This window comes from Streptopelia decaocto (genome assembly GCF_964273445.1).
Source record: "Streptopelia decaocto genome assembly, chromosome: 13".
In the NCBI taxonomy this organism is placed as follows: Eukaryota; Metazoa; Chordata; class Aves; order Columbiformes; family Columbidae; genus Streptopelia; species Streptopelia decaocto.
In genome coordinates this window covers 4366390-4383340 of record NC_138668.1, presented here as the reverse complement: position 1 = coordinate 4383340, position 16951 = coordinate 4366390, and the positions used below count along the sequence as shown (strand labels likewise).

Genomic DNA, 16951 nt, shown 5'->3' with positions numbered 1-16951 from the left:
GGGCCCAGCATCCGAAGTTATCCCTGCAGCCCTCTCCGCTGTGATTCTCTGTGCGAAACAGGCTTCAAAATTCATCCATGGGGTTTCCAAAGAGCTATTGCTGCTCTTTCACCCTTGGGATGGGTCTGTGATGGGAGAGGGGAGGTACAGCTTGATCTTTCTGGACACAGACGTTTCTGAGCGGCTGTGAGCTCAGACGCCTGCATGGGGCGTGGAGTCAGCGTCAGGTATAAATGGTCAGCGTGGAAAATTTCCAGCACAGTCCTGGACGTAAGTCGTGTAATATCTCTGACTATAAGGAAACAGGACAAGAAGCCTGAAAAACAGCTTTATCTGGAGCCAAGACTCTAGGTGTGTCATTCAGGATGCAGCACTGGGTACCTAAAATACTTATTTTGCATCCATAGCTCTGACACTCACACTTGGTTTATGGTGGAAAATGGAAAATGGGAGGAAGAGCTGAAAATACCAACAGAATCGGAGCAAGTTTGTCTGGACGCACTGAGAGATGAAAGGCCGATCTGAACGATGCCCGGCTGGCACTTACTGGGTTGGCATGTAGGCAAGCGATTTCAGGCAAGCATTTTTGGACATGTTAGTGGGTTACTGAGAAGGATTATTAGAAATGGTGTTAAACCTGGGGGAAAAAGCTGACCCCACAGCATGGAAGCGAGTTACTGTGTTTGCTCAACCACCAACAGCACAGCCTGAGCTCCAAGGAGAAAAATGACAGGGATACGTGGACTAAGTAAACTCAAACTTCAAAAGCAGCCAAGCCAAGCTGAGCAGGGTGCTGGTGATGTTAACTCCCTGGTGCGATGCTGGACTGTATCTCTGTGCCTGCCCAGTCCATCCGAGCTCCGGGACACACGGACTCTCACCCACACCGGCCAGTTACCAGGTTTCCAGAGGAGAAAAACACGTCTGTCACTAAACCCTGCCTGCTGAGCCGTCCCTGCTCATGGCACCCGGCACCACGGGCTGCAACCCCTGGCCAAACCCCCCGGTAAGCGGGGACCTGCCACCACCCCCCTCCCAAACACAAGAGCTCTGTGCCTGGTGCAGCGCCTGCTCCTCTCCCCAAACCTGTCCTGCTCTGATAACGCCCCTAAGCTGACACCGGGGAATTTTTTGCCATTTTACTGATAAAGCAAGAAAAACACGTTAACAGCTCCAAGAGCCCAGCTGGGCTGGGAAAAACAGACTTTCCCTGTGAAAAGGCACCTGTCAGCAGGCAGGGAGTGGGGCTGACATTAAAAAAGGACACTCTCTGGCAGCAGCGTGCTCTCCCAGATCCTGATATCTGCCTCTAAATCTGCTCCTCCCTGTCCTTGGCTGGCATATCTCAGCTCGGTGCTGGATGTCAGTGCTGCACCATACCCTTGGGGCTGCAGCACGGGGCTGGTGGCACTGGAGGGACGTGCCGTCCTCTCGCACTGGGGCGGACACTGCTCAGGGCATCCTGTGCAAGAAAACCCAGCGGGGACACAATCTCATCCAACACACTGCAAACCAGCAGCCACCAGCCTTTCCTCAGCCCTGTCCCCAGCCAGGGTGACCAGGGGAGCACCCTTGTCCTCCCACCCAATTCCTGAGGCAGAGAAAGCCAAACCCACGCTCTCCTCCTTCATCCCCAGCCTGGCACTCGCTGTGCACGCTGCCGAGGCCGGGCTGGCTTCGGTATCCTCTGGCCAACTGGTGGCACCGGCACAAAGCTGTTCCACCCTCCCCAAACCTGCTCCCAGCTCTCAGTGCGAGGAAGCCAGGCTGGAAAACAGTCCTCGAGGGGCTGGGAAGAAAGCGAGGAGAAGCGCCTGCTGAAACCGTGCGAGAGAGAACATGCCCGGAGGAAAACAAGGGCAAGAAAAATCAGACTGGCAGGCAGCCCTCTCGCCCGGGGCCCGTCTCCTGGTTTGCTCTGCTGCCCTCACCACACAAACGTGTCGCTCCCAGGGCAAGTTGAGCCCGTCCTTGGCCTCGCCCGGAGAGCAGCGAGCACACCGGCGCGGTGCGGGCGCGCGTCCGGGCGTCCTCCTCCACACTAAGCTGTTGTGCAGCCCTGCCTTGGCGCTGCACCCGCCTCTCCTCTCCCAGATTAATGCCGTGACATTTTGAAACCTCTCTCAGCTCATTAGGCAGTTGCATAACGCACCCGGCTCTAACACCGTTTAGATAGCTAACCTAATTAATGGTGCCAGCTGCCAGCATGTGCCACGCCGGGGAGGGGACAGGGAGGGTGGGTTTGCTTGGAAATATAGCCACTGAATATCGCCAGATGTCCCCAGAGCAGCCAGGCAGGATTACACCTTCCTGCTGGCACTAACGACATCCCACCGCCTGCTCGGTGTGGATGGGCGTCCTTAAACCCAGGAGCACTGTAATAAAAAGGGGTGTCACCCAGCAAACACCGCCTGCTCCATCCGGGGCTGCGGCAGGGACCCAGCCTCACTGCAAGCATGCAAGGAGATGAGCCACTCATCTCTTACCTTCTCTCACTGCCAAAGAGCCGGGCCACTTCTTCTCGCCCAGGGCTACGGGCCCGGGTTCTCCGCTCTAGCCGCTTCCTCTCCACCTGGAAGGCCTCACGATTACTGATCCTAATGGCCTTGGGAACGTCGGCCAGGGTGGTGTACTGCCGGCTGGCTTTAAAAGAAAGGGGACGCCCCGATTTTTCAACTCCCCTTCCTACATCTCTGCTGCTGGAGTCCTTGTGCATGGGGCAACTGCTCTTCGAGTCCAAGGAGTTCAGAGAGAAGCTGTGAATCATTCGGTCGCCTGATCGGGTACCTGGGGAAGGAAAGGGCTGGGCATGCTCCTGCGAGGGCGATTTGGGATAACTGTACCTGTTGTTCGGGGTGCTGGGGCTGGGTGGGCTCGGCGGGGGCGGCAGCTGCTGCTCTTCCAGCTTCGAGTCTTGCTTGGTCTTCTCCAAGGAAAAGTACCCGCTCTCGACACGTGTCTTCCGCCCACAGTCTATCCGGTCTCCGTTCATGGAGCTCTCGTCTAAGAGATGGAAAAGTCACCACGCTTGGTTTGAAGTCCGAGTTCTGCTTGTAACAAAAATCACCCTGATTCCACCCAGGATGGGAGTAGGAAATGAGAGCAGAGATGGTCTGGGTCCTATGTACATGCTGTGGCACATCTTGCACACTTGGTTTTTGCATCGTGACCACTCGCGATGCCCATGGAGAGGGTGGGATGGTTTGCAGGGAGCTGGGGATGCCAGTCAACCCTTGGGTCAGGCTTGCAAGATTGAAAGACATAAATCTTCAAACCGCGAAATAGATGACAGCCATCACCACTCTGCACCCATTTCCATCCCTGACCTTCCCAGGCAGAAAACATCCCCCATCCGAGCGGGCAGATAAAGGAAACGGCCACAGCACGTGGGACCTGTCCCCGGCCCCACAGGAAGAGTCCCCAGCCCTTATTGTTCCAGGGAGAACAATGTTCCAGGAGGCCCTGGCGCCTTCCAGGGACTCATCGGGGAGACCAAATGTAAACAGGGCCCTGACGCAGGGGCTGGAGGAGGAAGCGGCACTCAGGGTTTGGCAGCCCTGACAGCCGGGCTGAGCTCAGCGTGGCCTCACACCCTCCAGCTGCCTCAGATGGGGATGCAGAGGGGCTAGAAAAGGAATTTTTTCCCCCTTGTTTTCCCCTCATCACAAAGGCAACACTGCCTGCGAGGCCAGGGCAGGACTGGGCCTCAGGCTATATGGTTTTCCAGCATATGATGCAAAGTTTTTCATTCCTGAACTGTAGCCCATAAGGCCTCACTCAGGTCCCTGCACGACACATTAGGGATAGAGGCTGCTTCTCCTCCTCACTGGGATGCTCTGGGAACTGAACCTGTAGAAAACTTTTCCCTGTATGGTGTTTTTTTGCTGGCTCAGCTGCCCAAACCGGGTCACCGCAGTGTCACACTGGCACTGGCACCCCTGTCCCTCACCTTCCTTGCTGTCCAGCACGGGATCCTTCAGGGAGCCGGCAGCCCCAGCCTGCCCTTGCACCGGGCTCTGCGCCGGGCTGATGCTGCTACCCCCGTCCACTTGGTCTTTGCCCCTCATTTCTTCCTGCCAAAGCGTGGACTTGGTGGCAGGGACCTTCTCTGCGCTGGGGATGTTGCTGCTGGTCACAGCCATCTTAGCGGGACCGGGCTCCTAAAGAGAACGGGTGAGACAACAGGGTTAGAGAGGTTTGTCCCAGCTCCACACTCAGGGTCCCCAGAGGTTCCACCCAGCTTGGGTGCTGCCCACAACATATGTCACGACGGGATGGGGATGGAGCTGCTCAGCCATGTGATACGGCCACATTCCCAAGGGGACAAGCTCGCAGGTGGAAACCCTGCCCCAGGGCAGCATGGTGGCCAGAATGGGTCAGAACTTCCTCGGCCAAAGGGACCATCGCTGCTCTCCCAGCTGGATGCCTGGGGGGCACAGCCCTCCTAGGGAGGGCTCCCGAAACCAGCTGTACCTCTCCTGGCAACCAGCTGGGAAACATCCAGAGTACCCTTCGGTTGGGTGCTGTGGCAGCGGAGGGGCTCGCTGGCTTTGTTTCTGGATAGGAACTGGCCCTCCCGGTGCGGGACACTGCGGCCACCAACACGTAACTTCTTGGGAAAAGCTCATCTCGTGCTCATGCAGCCCGGCCCCAAGCAGAGCAAAGCCCTGGCCCTTCCCCGGCGTTCACGGTCCGTTTATACTCCAAAATCTCTTCCCAAAGGTTGCCCCACGCACACACGGGGCTCTGCACCCGAATTCATGTGCAACACCACAGAGAAACAGGTCTGTTGGGTCCTGACTCGTGGGGGAACCTGGAAATGCTCCCCTCACCTCTGCCAAAACCCAGTTTGGGGTGACAGAGTATCCTCTGTAATTGATGCAAATAAAATACAGCATCCCCCGTTTCCCTCTCCATGTCCCTCTGCGGGCTGGCTCGCAGGCAGCTGCTGCCTGTGGCAAATCCAGACCAACACCAGGCTTCTCTCCCGAGTCCCATCTGCCAGCACTGAATCTTCCCAGTGTTATAACATTAAAAAGAAAAATCAAGCCTAAGGACACGGGATGGAGGAGAAAATGAATTCCCTGCCACCAACAGCTGCATTGTTTGCTTGTCACGGCTGGTTTGCTACAGGCCACTGATAAAACAAATAAAACCCAACTGGTGCTGTAATCCAGGTGCTTCGGCTACCTAACAGGCCACTTGTTTTAAAAAGGAAATAGAAAAATCACATGGAGCTTTATGCTATTTTAAAACAACACCCATTATCTTAAATGCTTCCCTAGTTAACAAGGGGCTCTGCAGTCCCTCAGAGGATGACGATGCCGTTTTGGTGGCCACAGCCCAGGTTGGGCGCGCGCCCCAGAAGAGGCAGCAGCTTTCACAACCCGTTTAGGGTTTGGCTTTGTCCACTACCAGATGTTTTGCTGTTTAAGCTTCTGCATTAGCAGATTATTTTCCTTAGAGCCACCAATAAATCAATGACAATTAACCCTCCCTCCAAAATCTCCGGACTGTGGGAAGTTTCCCGGCTGCTTGTTCCCTTTCCACGGAGCAGATGGGGGATCCAGGGTCACCTTAGCCATGGGCTGGGGACAAGGGCTGCCAAGTGTCCCCTCTGTCCCCCCACATGTCAGCAGAGCCCTTGGTGGGGTTTAGCCCTCCACCTCCAAACCAGCATTCACAGGCTGCGCCAGCGCGATCTCGCAGGGAACGGGTCCCAGCTCCATTCACAGCCACAAGCAGCACCAAATGACCTCCAATCTTTAAAGAATCCCCCTTGGAAATTTCACCCTAAAGGAATGCAGCATTGGAGGTAAACGATCCCGAGTTCACAGGCATCCTGCTCAAGAGGATGCTGCTTGAGCAAGGGGGTTGGACCAGACGGTCTCCAGGGTCCTCTCCAACCTCAGCCACTCTCTCATTCATTGATCCAAAAGCCCAAAGTTAATCACCAGCTCAGCTCTATATCTTTAGATATCCCTTACACACACCCCCCCATATAATTATTTGTGGATATGTATTTAATTAGACAGAGATATGAGGGCCAAAAAGCAAGCAGAGAAATTAACTCTTCGCTGCTCAGCAATATAAACAGCTCCCAAAAGGAGCATGAACCAAAAATCAGCAAAACCGGCCTCCAGTTGCATTAAGTGTGTCTGGACATGCTCTGCTTACCCGAGCCTGTGCAAACCCACCCTGCAACAGAGGGCAGTGCCTCAAATCCCTGATTTTAGCCCCAAATCCTGCCTCAATTTCCCAGGGAGAGCAGGCAGGCGAAGGCAGCAAGAGAAACCTGTCCTTTTTCCAGTGAGACCATGACCTGCTTGCAAAGCAAAGGTCAAAACATCTCTAGGATTGCACCTAACAACTCCTGTCCAAAAATCTGCAGCTGAAGTGATATTTCCAGCTTCACCTGCATTTCTCCCACCCTGGTGATTTTGCAAGAGGAAGATGCAAAATGCTGGGAGAGCTGAAAATGGCCCCGATGACCCAGGAGCATCTGGCTGCAGCCAAGCTCTGCTGTAGCACTGACAAGGAAAAACTACATGGGGGTGAGAAAAAGCAGAAATATCCATGGGTTTGATTTTCTTTTTTTAAATAACAAAGGTGTCCGTCCCTCCCTGAGCAGCTCTCAGACACGATCCACAGCCGGATTAGCGTGTGGCCGTCTTCAGAAATAAATTAGGCTTTCTCCACCGACATGCTGCGAGCGAGCTGAACAGCAGCCAACTTCAGAAGAAGCCATTTCACAGAGGGGATTTGGTGCTGATTTTCTCCCCGGTATCCTCTCTCCTTCCCCAGACTGGCTGCCTGCATCATCATAATTTGGAAGACACTGGAAAGATGCTTTTTGCATTTTCCTCCTGCCTTTGCACGTTGCTCATGAGCACCCAACACCGCAGCATCCATACAGTGGTGGGTCCCACGCGGAGGCTGGCTTCGTAGAAGTGAATTTAAGTCTTTTTCTGGTGCTACGGGGATGGGAGTGATGGGATGGAGGGGGTGGAAGGAAGGCAGTGAGTGGGATGGGCTTGGGACAGAGCTAAAGCTTGCTCAGGAGGGTCCACCCAGGCCAAGAAGGGGACAAGTGCCACCAGGGTCCATGGTCAGCCCGTCCCCAAGCACCTGGGGAGCCCGCCTGCCCGCGGGGAGCCAGCATCCTTCCCGCAGCCGCTTCCCTTATTTGGTGCTCAGAAGCTCAGATCCTGTATGGTTTCCAAGAAGTTGCCATGGTGATGAAATGTAACCCAGAATGACGTTTTTCTGGCTCTGCGCCCCTTTCTCCTCCTCTCTGCCTCGTCCTTCTCCTGAACCCAGCATGGGTTTAGTGTTGCGGCAGGGATGGGGTGACATCCCTGTCCTGCTGGGGTGCCCTGAATGTGGCAGCCCCCTTCCTGGGGCACGAGGACAAGCAACTTGTAACATGTCAGCTCTTGGCCACGGAAGGTGAAGGCATCTTCCCCAGGGCATCACCAGTGCCCGAGGGGCTGTGATGACCCCAGCCTTGGCAGGGGGTGGCTCAAACTTCCAGCTTAAGTGTAAAAAAAAGGACCATCTTCCCCCCATTTTTTTTCCCCCATTGCCCAGAACCTCTTTATCTAGTGGAGTGGTGGAAACTCAATTCAAACAAACACCATACAAAACCCGCCCATGGCCCGGTTTGCACCAGGACCCACCTGGGGACTTCATTTAAGGGGACCTGAAAAACTGGGGCTCAAGGGAGCCCCAATTCTGTTTGCAGTCCCCCGGTGCCGCAGACCGGCTGGGCCTGAGGAGCCCTCCCAGCCGGTCCCCCGTGGCAGTGGGATGCACGCCCAGAGGTCAGGCAGCCGCTGTTCTCAGCCCCAGCAAGGGACGAGGGTGGCCCTGGGGTCACGTACCCCATCTGTGGGATTCTCCCCCACTCCGGCCATGTGGGAGCCCAGCAGGAACAAGTGAGTCATGGCCAGCCCTGCTTTTTACCATTTATAGTCAAAGTGAGCACGAAGCCACTGCCGGGTCCCTGGAGAGCCCAGCTCCAGCCCCCAGAGCTCCCAGCATGGCCCTGGCCTTTAATATTTTCCTTTCATTCCCATTATCTCCAGGGTCATCTCAAAGGGGGGTAACCAGAGCCCGATGGAATTTCATCCTGTTTCTGCTGAAATGGCCCGTGAATGGTCAGCACCTCTTCCCGGTCTGGGGACAGCGTGTGTGGGGCTGATGCCACAAAGCAGCACAAGGGGGAGAGGGGGCAAAATGCAGCCCCAAAGCAGCCAGAAAAACAGCAGCAGCAGCGTGTCACCCTGGGAAGCAATGACCAGGAATTAATTCATGCTGTCCTGCTGCCCTGACTTGTCCCCAGCCTGGGGGTGCGGAAGGTTTTGGGGGGATCTTCCCCGGGAGCAGAGCAATGCTGTGGCTCTGAGAGGGAGGCAAGGGACTGGGTGACAGCGTGTTTCCACCCCCCTGGGTGGAACTGGGGTTACCTGGGGAGTTGGGGGCTCTACCTTCCTCTTCTTCTTCTGATTCTGCTTGTTTGTCCTCGGATAGACTATCAGCATCTCCAGCCATCTGCGGGCAAAAAGAGAACAAAAGGTGAGGTCTGTGCTGAAGGGCAGCACACAGGGACTGCAGCGATGCTCACACTCCCCCGTGGGGTTTAGCGGGCCATGGACCCCAAAACTGTTCCCCCCCACCCAGATGACTCTGACCAGCTCAACCTGCCTCTGGGATCCCATCTGCCCTACGGATGAACATCCACACCTCGTCCCCAACTCCAGCCTTCTGGGGGATGTAACATGGCCATGAGCACAACCCCAAACTGGAGCTGGGCACGCCGAGGAGCTCAGCCTCTCCAGTCTGCACAGGGTCAATGCAGCAAACAGGAACCAGAAATCATCCCAACCAGCTCCTGGGGGAAAAATGAGGCAGGACAGGAGGGGAGGATGGATGACCCCAGGGTGTTTTGGCTCAGACTCCACTCAGTGAAAAAGTGAGGCGATGGCCAAGGCTGACATGGGACAGGGATTCAAGGATCCTGAAAGGGAGCCGAGAGGGACAGGACCTTCCCCCATCAGCGATGCGAACACCCGCACACAAAGTGCTTTTGTCCAAGAGAGAGCAGCGTGAACTTGGCATTGACAAGTCCATCCCCTGCACAAGTCGCTTGTCTGGGGGACCCTCCTGTGTCCTCCTATCACAGTGCAATGACCTGCTCCTGCATCTCTGCAAACTCCACAGGGACCCGTGGAGCTGAGAAACATTCCTGCTTCACATGTCCCTGCTTCCCCCTCCTGTCCCCCCACTTCACACGCTGCTGCTGTAAAACGTTTTGAGATGACCACATCAAGTGGGTTTTTGGTTAAGCAATAAATGCCAGAAGCATGCAACAAACATAAAACAAATTCTCCCCCAGCCGGGGAAATCTTCCTGTCGTGCTGCAACTGCAAATAAAACCCGCCTGGCTCAGACCCAGAGTGGGACTGTTTCAGGATGATTAATGCTTGCAGTCAGGAGCAAACGTGCTGCTTCAAAATCCAGCACCGGGCCAATGAACAATAAATCAGCCCCACCTTGCTCTGCAATGCCTCTCCCTCCCGCACGGCCGGCAGGACCGGCAGCAAAAGGCTGAACCGGAGCGTGGGGAGAGGGAGAAGAGAGCAGGGTAGGGGGTTGGCTGTGTTTTGGGGTTTGGCCATCGCTCCTGCCTTGGCTGGAGGAGAAGAGCCGGCTCCCCTGAGCCAAGATACCCCCGTACACCCCGGCTCTGCAGCAACCTCATCGCTGCAAACGGGGCTGGGGGGATGGCCATGCTGCTGGGGGACAGGTCTGCTGTATTTACCAAAATGGGGGGGTGTCACAACCAAAGAAAATGCTTGGAAGTAGAAATCATTTCAGCAAAAAGCAATGACTGCTGCTGCCAGGGCTGGGGCAAGGAGGAGATGTCGTGGTGGGAAAGAGCAAGCGCTTCAGCCCTTCAACTTTCTGCTCTGGTTCCAAATGCCAATAAACTTTAGGAGGGAGGCACTGAGCTCCAGACAACCCACGTGGGAAACACTCGCAGCTGAGCAGCTGCACCGTCACAGTCCATTGCTGAGAGCCGGCAGCTCGGCTCCTCTTAGAATCATTTTGGTTGGAAGGGACCCTTACGATCATTGAATCCAACCATAACCTAAATCGAGCACTAAACCATGTCCCTAAGAGCCTCATCTCTGTGTTTTTAAACCCCTCCAGGGATGGTGACTCCAACATTTCCCTGGGCAGCCTGTTCCAATGCTTCACAACCCTTTCCATGAAGAAATGTTTCCTAACATCCTTCCTCCCAGCTAAGGGCAGAGCCCCACAGCAGCTCGGCCCCGGACCTGCACTCACCCGCTGATGATCTCCTTGTTCTCGGCCCGGATGAAGTGCTCCCTCTCCGGCGTCAAGATGCACAAGGAGAACTTCTGCCCCGTCCGGCTCTCCCCATCCACCACGTCCGTGCACTGGTTCATGTTGATGGTGCCCTGCGGGAGGGTTGTCGGCTGCGAGGGGAAGGAGAAATAAATGTTGAAGCAGAGAAGAGCAGATGAGTGCAGAGTTGAGCCCTAAAACCTCTCCTGGTGGACACCAGGATCCTATGCACCAAGACTCTCTGGCCACAAGTAACCAGACCCATCCGTGCACTGTGCCGGCACACAGCAAAGCCCCGTGTCACACATCTGGGGATGCAGAGCAGCAGGCACTACTCCTGCCAGCCCAGTGCTGCCAGCAAGACGCTTTTACTACACTGAATGCCCAGAGAAGGACGACTGCCCCGCCGCAGCACGGGTACACCAAGGCACTGAGTAGCTGCTTTTGGGTTTGCAGCTGCAAACCATCTAGGGTGTTGGGGTGGCACCTGGGGACAGCAGGTGGCAAAGCAGCAAAGCCCCGCTGTCCTCAGCGCAGGACGGCTCAGGCATTACAGACAGACATGGCAGAATTTTCCCAGTCAAGTTAACAAAACACAGAGTTTGACGAGAAGGGACCTTTTGTCTGATGGGCTTTGCAAACAGTGTCACCTCCCAGCCCCCTTGCTCCAAGCAGACACAGCAGAGTGGGACAGGCCCCCCCAGCCCGAGGGGACACGGACCCAGGGAGGTGTCAGCACTGACGAGAGCTGACGGGTCCATCTGGAGCGGCGCCGGCTCATCCGATTACAGCACGGCCACCCGCTCCTGGTGCACGGCACCCACAGCCCTCCCGCCCCGAGCAGCCAGGCCGGGTGTCCCCCATCCCCAGCCTGCCTGTGTCCCACCAGGCTCGGTGACACCGGGGTCCCCCCTGCATCCCAGTATGAACCCACACTGGGAGCATAAATGACGGGGTGGGGGGACTCCTCCGAGCCACCCAAAGCAGCCCATGGCCACCTGCTCGCCCTGCCATGGGCTCTATGAGCCCTCCAGATGGCCGGGCCAACAGGGAGATAGATTTTTGACAGCTGCTGTTAAGGTTTTTACCATGGAAACCAGCTCCCCTGCCAGTAAAACCCCTCCAAAAGCAGCCTGTGCCATGCAAAGAAGGGGTGATTGGGGAGAGCTTGACGGCCCCAGCTTACGACGCCAGGAAATTCAGATCGGGCTCCCGAAGTCCTTGGTTTACCCAGCTGCAGGTTGTGGGAAATAACCTCCTTCCCCAGCAAAAGAGCTTTCCCTGCAGCTGTGTCCCTGTGACAGCCCAGGGGTGGCATGAAGCCATCACAGGTGCTGCAGCATTGCTGCCCAGCACAGGGACACCAACAGGACCAGTTGTACACGAGGGACACCAAAACCTCTACTTTTTCTTTGTGGAAACCAGTACCAGCATCCACAGACCCCATGGGGTAGCGGGCGGGAGGGAAAGCAAAGCCGAGCCCGGAGCCCGGCACAGCCGCCCACCCTGCACCACCGCAGGACTCAGCTCCTAAGAGGATTTTTTTGTCTTAGACAACAAAAATAAAACCCCGCTTTCCGGGAGCTATAAAAACCCAACGGAAAAAACTTTCCCCTGCTCCAAGTAGAGTCTTAGAAACTTTTTTGTCTCTCTGGCCTTCAGCACAGCCAAGGTCTGGGTCCGGCCCCCTTCCCCACCCAGAGCATTTCTGCACCGGGGAACACAACCGGGAGGCTCAGGCTCAGCTCCAGATGCTAGCCCTGCCTTTGCCATTTCCCATGCTGCTATCAATGGGCTGGAGCACCCAGCTACCCCACGACTGGATCTGGTGCTTGGCTGTGTCTGTTAACTGGGGAAGGGGTGGAAGCCCAGCAGAGGACACCATCGCCGGCACCATCACAGCAGCACATCTCCTCGTGCCACCGGCCCGGCAAGCGGAGCAGCTCCCGGCCGCAAGGACGGCAGCGCCATCTGAGCAGCTACAGCTCCCCACGCTGCCAGTATCAGCTGAGGAACCGGAGCCAAGAAACAATCGCGTTCCTGTTTCCCTCTAGTATGACAGATCCATATTTACACACGCACGTGCTCGCGGCGGCCCACGCCATCCAACACAAAGCCTATAGTAAGCTCCTCTTCTCCTCCTCCTCTCCCTGCCCGGTGCTTTCCACATCCACAACCCCAGCGGCCTCTGGAACGAGCTTGGACAAGATGCAGTGACCTTCAGATGGATGCTCACAGGCAGAGCCCAGCAACTGCAGCATCCCCTGCCTTGGACAGTGGAAAGGAGGGAAATTAAAAGTGGAGACCTCTTACAAGTCCAAATGAAGAAATCCCAAGGGACACTCTGCAGAGACCCCGGTGCTGCGGCAGGAGGATGCACAGTGCTGGGTTCTCTCAGGCACAGGGGCTGATGCTGTAAGTCAACAGGATTTATCTGCAAGAGTCCCCCATTTCCATATGATTTTGCAGGGCTGATGTAAAAATACAGGAATATTTAGATTTTAAAATATCTGATTTTTCTCCAACTACCTTCCCCATCATTTCTAACCCCTATGCATTGTAGGAACTCGATGCAAAATACAATGGAACTTTGCTCAGCAACTGTACAGATGTTTCCTGAGCAGGTAACCCCACGGTCAAGCAGCTCTGCCACAGCCTCGGCGGACACGGCCAGAGCCCACGCCATTCTCTGGGGCTATTACACAACGTGGGTTGACGAAATCTGGAACACAACTTTTAAAGAAAGGCGAAGGGGCAGAGGGAGGAGGAAACCAAACAAAAGGGACATTTTACTTTCTGCCAAGAACCAGGAGGGGAAGAAATAAAGGAAAAACACAACCATTTGTCTATCCTGCATGGCGAGCTGGTTGCCTTGGCACCGCGGCCCGGCTGTCCCGGCGGGGAGATGGTGGCTTTGCTGTCCTGCTCAGCCACGATGCTGCACGGGAAGGGCTCAGGCACAGGCTGGCTCTGCCCTGGCTCCCAAAGCAGCCAGGAGCCTGGGGAAGAGACATCCACGCTGCCTCCATAAATTCTTCTTGACAAATGTTAATTCTCCAAGCTAAAATATTCATGAGGGCGGCTGGCGCTGAGCACGCGGCTCATTCGCAGCACTCCCGAGTACCCTGCAAAGGCAGCTGCCGCATTTGCTAAAAGCTTCACCCCTCCCTGGTGCCCAGGCTCAGCTGATCGTGGTGCTCGGGGCGAGAAGCAAACAGGATCTCGCTGGGATGCGGCGTGGGAGGGAGCGAGACTCCGCTGCCCCATCGCCACAACATCACAGCGACATGGAGACCATCGTGCCCTGGGTGACGGCAGAAATACAGCTTGGACCCACAGCTCCCAGCACCAGCGCGGCACAGGGAGCCCTCACCAGCACTGCCTCCACCATTCCCACCCGATGCCATCAGCAAGAAAGCACCAACTCCTCGAAAAATCACAGGGAGCTGCCTTTTCAGCCATGCAAGGCTATGCATGGTCTCCCTAAATCCCATTTGGGGATGCACTGAGGTGCTCAGATGCTGGGCGAGCAGGGCTGGCACAGCAGAAGGGCTTTAATGAGCATTTTAGGCTTCCTGCCACCAGGCACAAGGCTATTGATACGGCCGCGCCACGACCGGAGCTCTGCGGCGGGCAGATTTCATTACACTTATAGATCATCTGACAGGCTGAGCATCCTGGATTTATTAAATTAGACAAAGGCTCTTGAAAACAACCTCTGCGGGCTCTGCAAAAGGATGGAGTGGAGCAGTCGCCCATCAAAGAGGAGCAGGAGGTTGTGTTCCTCCACCCCACACCTCCCTGCAAGCAGGAGTGCTCCCCCACTCCCACAGCAGCTCTCTGGTCCCCTGCACCAGCCCGGCAGGGATGCAGGTCTCTTTTCTCGACCACCTGAACTCAGCTTTCCCACCCGCAGCATCCCCCTAGCAGCAGCTGCGGCTCAGCAAAGGCACCAAGAAACCTCCACCTTGCTCAGGCTGTGCACCAGGCAAGAGAAAAGCAGATTTTTACCATGGGGGAGGGAATGCAACAGGAGGTATGAAGCAACATGCATCCTACTGTCCCTTGGCACACGCAGGTCAAGCCCCTGAGCAAGAAACAAGGCAAGACACTCCAAAATCTCCCTTGCTGCCCAAACTTTCCAGGGGACAGAAGCCCATCACCTCCTTTAATAGACGAGGTCTCAAGTGTGCTCTGCAGACGTGGCCTTGGCTCTGCACCCGCAGCAAACCCGGCTTGTGGTGTCACCAACAACCACCTTGCACCAGTAACAGAGGGGACAGGACACCTGCGCAGAAACACCGTCCTGCTTAGATAAACACCATTGCTCTTCCCCCTGGCCCCATCACACATTTCCCCACTGCTGGCTCTTGCTTGTTCATCACAGGCACCGACAGCCAAACCCTGAAATTTGTTTTGCCAGAGGAGCTCCCCATGGCCCCGGGTCACCCACCCCACGGAACCGGCCCCACGCACGCCTGTCCCTGCACGCCGGGCCCCCGCAGAGCCCTCCCGAGCCTCTACCAGGAGATAAAACAACATCAGCTCCACTTTTGCCAGGGGGAAGGAATTTTCTTCCCCGGGAGCAGTTGGGGAGGGGGCGAAGTGCAGGGGCTGGGCAGGAGAGTTCAGCCAGGGGCCGCTTTTAAGCAGAGTCGGTGTTTATGTCCACAGACAGCGAGTCTAAACACTGAGAGAGGCCGCGAGCTGCCTGCGAGCACCCTGGGGCTCCTCTCCCACCCAGAGCCACCCCAGCCAGGAATGGGCAGCACCCATCTCGGGGGTGCCCAGGCAGCAAATTTGGGGCCATGTATCCCACCTGCAGCCCCGTCCCCACGGGCACCCATCCGGGGAGCACACACTGGAGCGCAGCGAACCCGGCCAGGGCTGCGCGGGAGGCTGGAACTGGCTCGTCTTGGCCTTATATGGCGATTTTTGCGTTGCTCTTGCAGCTCCCAGCTGCTCCCCAGCCCAAAGAGGGGTCGGGAGCTGGCAGCCAGCGCCTCGCCTGCCGCCTTCCTGTTAACCTCTTTCCTGCTGAATGGTCTCTGAGGGGTCCGTGCACAATGGGGACGGCCGGATTCTGTCCTGGCACATCCATCCACACCGAGCAGGGAGGGTCTGCAAACCCAGTGGTGGTCACCAAGTGGGTACAACCTCCCTCCGGGTCTTCAGCAGTGTCCCCAAATCCAGGGAGCCCTTCATGGCAGCGTGCATCCTTGTACATGCACACCCCATGTCCAGTGCTGGAGGAGAAAAGGGAAAGATGAAGAACATCGGCACCATGATGGGAACAAGGCGTTCCTGCTCCAGCAGGGGGATTGGACTAGTTGATCTTTTGAGGTCCCTTCCAATCCCAAACATACTGTGAAACTGTGAAACAAGCTCCCATCCCAGCTCTTTGGGGACCAAAGAGAAAGCCCAGCTTTGCATGGGCACTTGCCAGCCATGCCATGCTGAAAGCAGCACCTTGCAGCCCTGCAAACCCAAGAGTTACACTTCCCTCTTGCTCTCTGGGATTTAAATGCATTTAAAAATGCAAAACATCCTCCTCCTCCCTTCCTAGGAGGGGGGTGGGAGGAATATATGGTAATGGATCCGACCCCATCTGCTCACAGCTGCCAGCGTGGCATCTTCCCCGCTCCCCGGCGCGCAGGCACAACAGTTACCCGGCCAAAGGGGAAGCAAAAATCTGCAGCGACCAAGTGAGTTGTCATGGTAATCAGCCCGATGGCAAAAGCCAGGCGAGACCACGCGCCGGCACGGCACACACGGCAAAGCACCGGAGCTCGGTGCAGGGACTACGGCGGGCGAGTTGCCTGGAGAGGGAAACACAGTCATTTGGGGGTGGGAAGGAAAGGCGGGCTTCATTTGCATCTTAGTATTTGAATTTTAAATTGCACTGCTCCAAATCGGCCTCGTCAACTTCTCCGCCCCCTCGGTGTAGGAGACAAGTCCCTGGTGGTCCCTGTGCTGCCAGGCACACGTGTGAGGGTGTTCACCAGCATCACCGTGCACGCCAGCTCACATGTCCCTCCCCAGGAGCAAAGGGCTTCACCAAAACATCAGAAACCATGTCCCTAGAGCACAGCTTGTGAGTTCACCTGCACACAGAGACGGTCACAGACATGGTGATGCTGATTTTGGAGACAGCTCAGGAGGTGGAAAGCTTGGATTGACACAGGGCAGTCTCCACCCATGTTGGTCAGACACCCAAGCCCTGGTCAACTGCACCTGGACCTGGATTTCTGTTTCATGGGGATGCTCGAGCATCCATCTGGGCATCAGCTGAGCTGGAGAACCAAGGCCAAACTGGGGCAGGCTCTGCCCAACGGCCCAGGCTGGCTCCACAAACCAGTCACACCAGGGCTGAGACTCTGACTCTCCAGAGAACTTTTGCTTTCAAGCCTTGAGTTGGGTAGAAAGACCGGCAAGAGGGGCAATAACTTTGCTCAGGACCCTTATGGCAGCTCTGAAAAGGTGTGAAATGCATTTAAGTGAAAAGGTCTTCACACCTTGGGAAAAACCTTAGGAAATAAAGCCAGGGCAAAGCTCCCTCACTGCTCGGTTTTGGAGC

General features: G+C 56.1%; 1 protein-coding gene across 3 annotated transcripts in view; it reads right to left on the bottom strand.

The window, feature by feature from the left end:
• MPRIP (myosin phosphatase Rho interacting protein) overlaps positions 1-16951 on the bottom strand; it is an 80982-nt gene that overhangs the window by 39192 nt on the left and 24839 nt on the right. For 2 of the 3 annotated variants that reach the window (XM_082064789.1, XM_082064788.1), the window contains exons 4-7: positions 10354-10505; positions 8469-8553; positions 3950-4160; positions 2844-3003 (exon numbers count right to left, since the gene is read on the bottom strand). In XM_082064789.1, the coding sequence (XP_081920915.1) occupies positions 2844-3003; positions 3950-4160; positions 8469-8553; positions 10354-10505 (608 nt within the window). Of the gene's footprint in view, positions 1-2486; positions 3004-3949; positions 4161-8468; positions 8554-10353; positions 10506-16951 lie in introns of all 3 variants that reach the window. The other variant, XM_082064790.1, reaches the window with a different exon arrangement.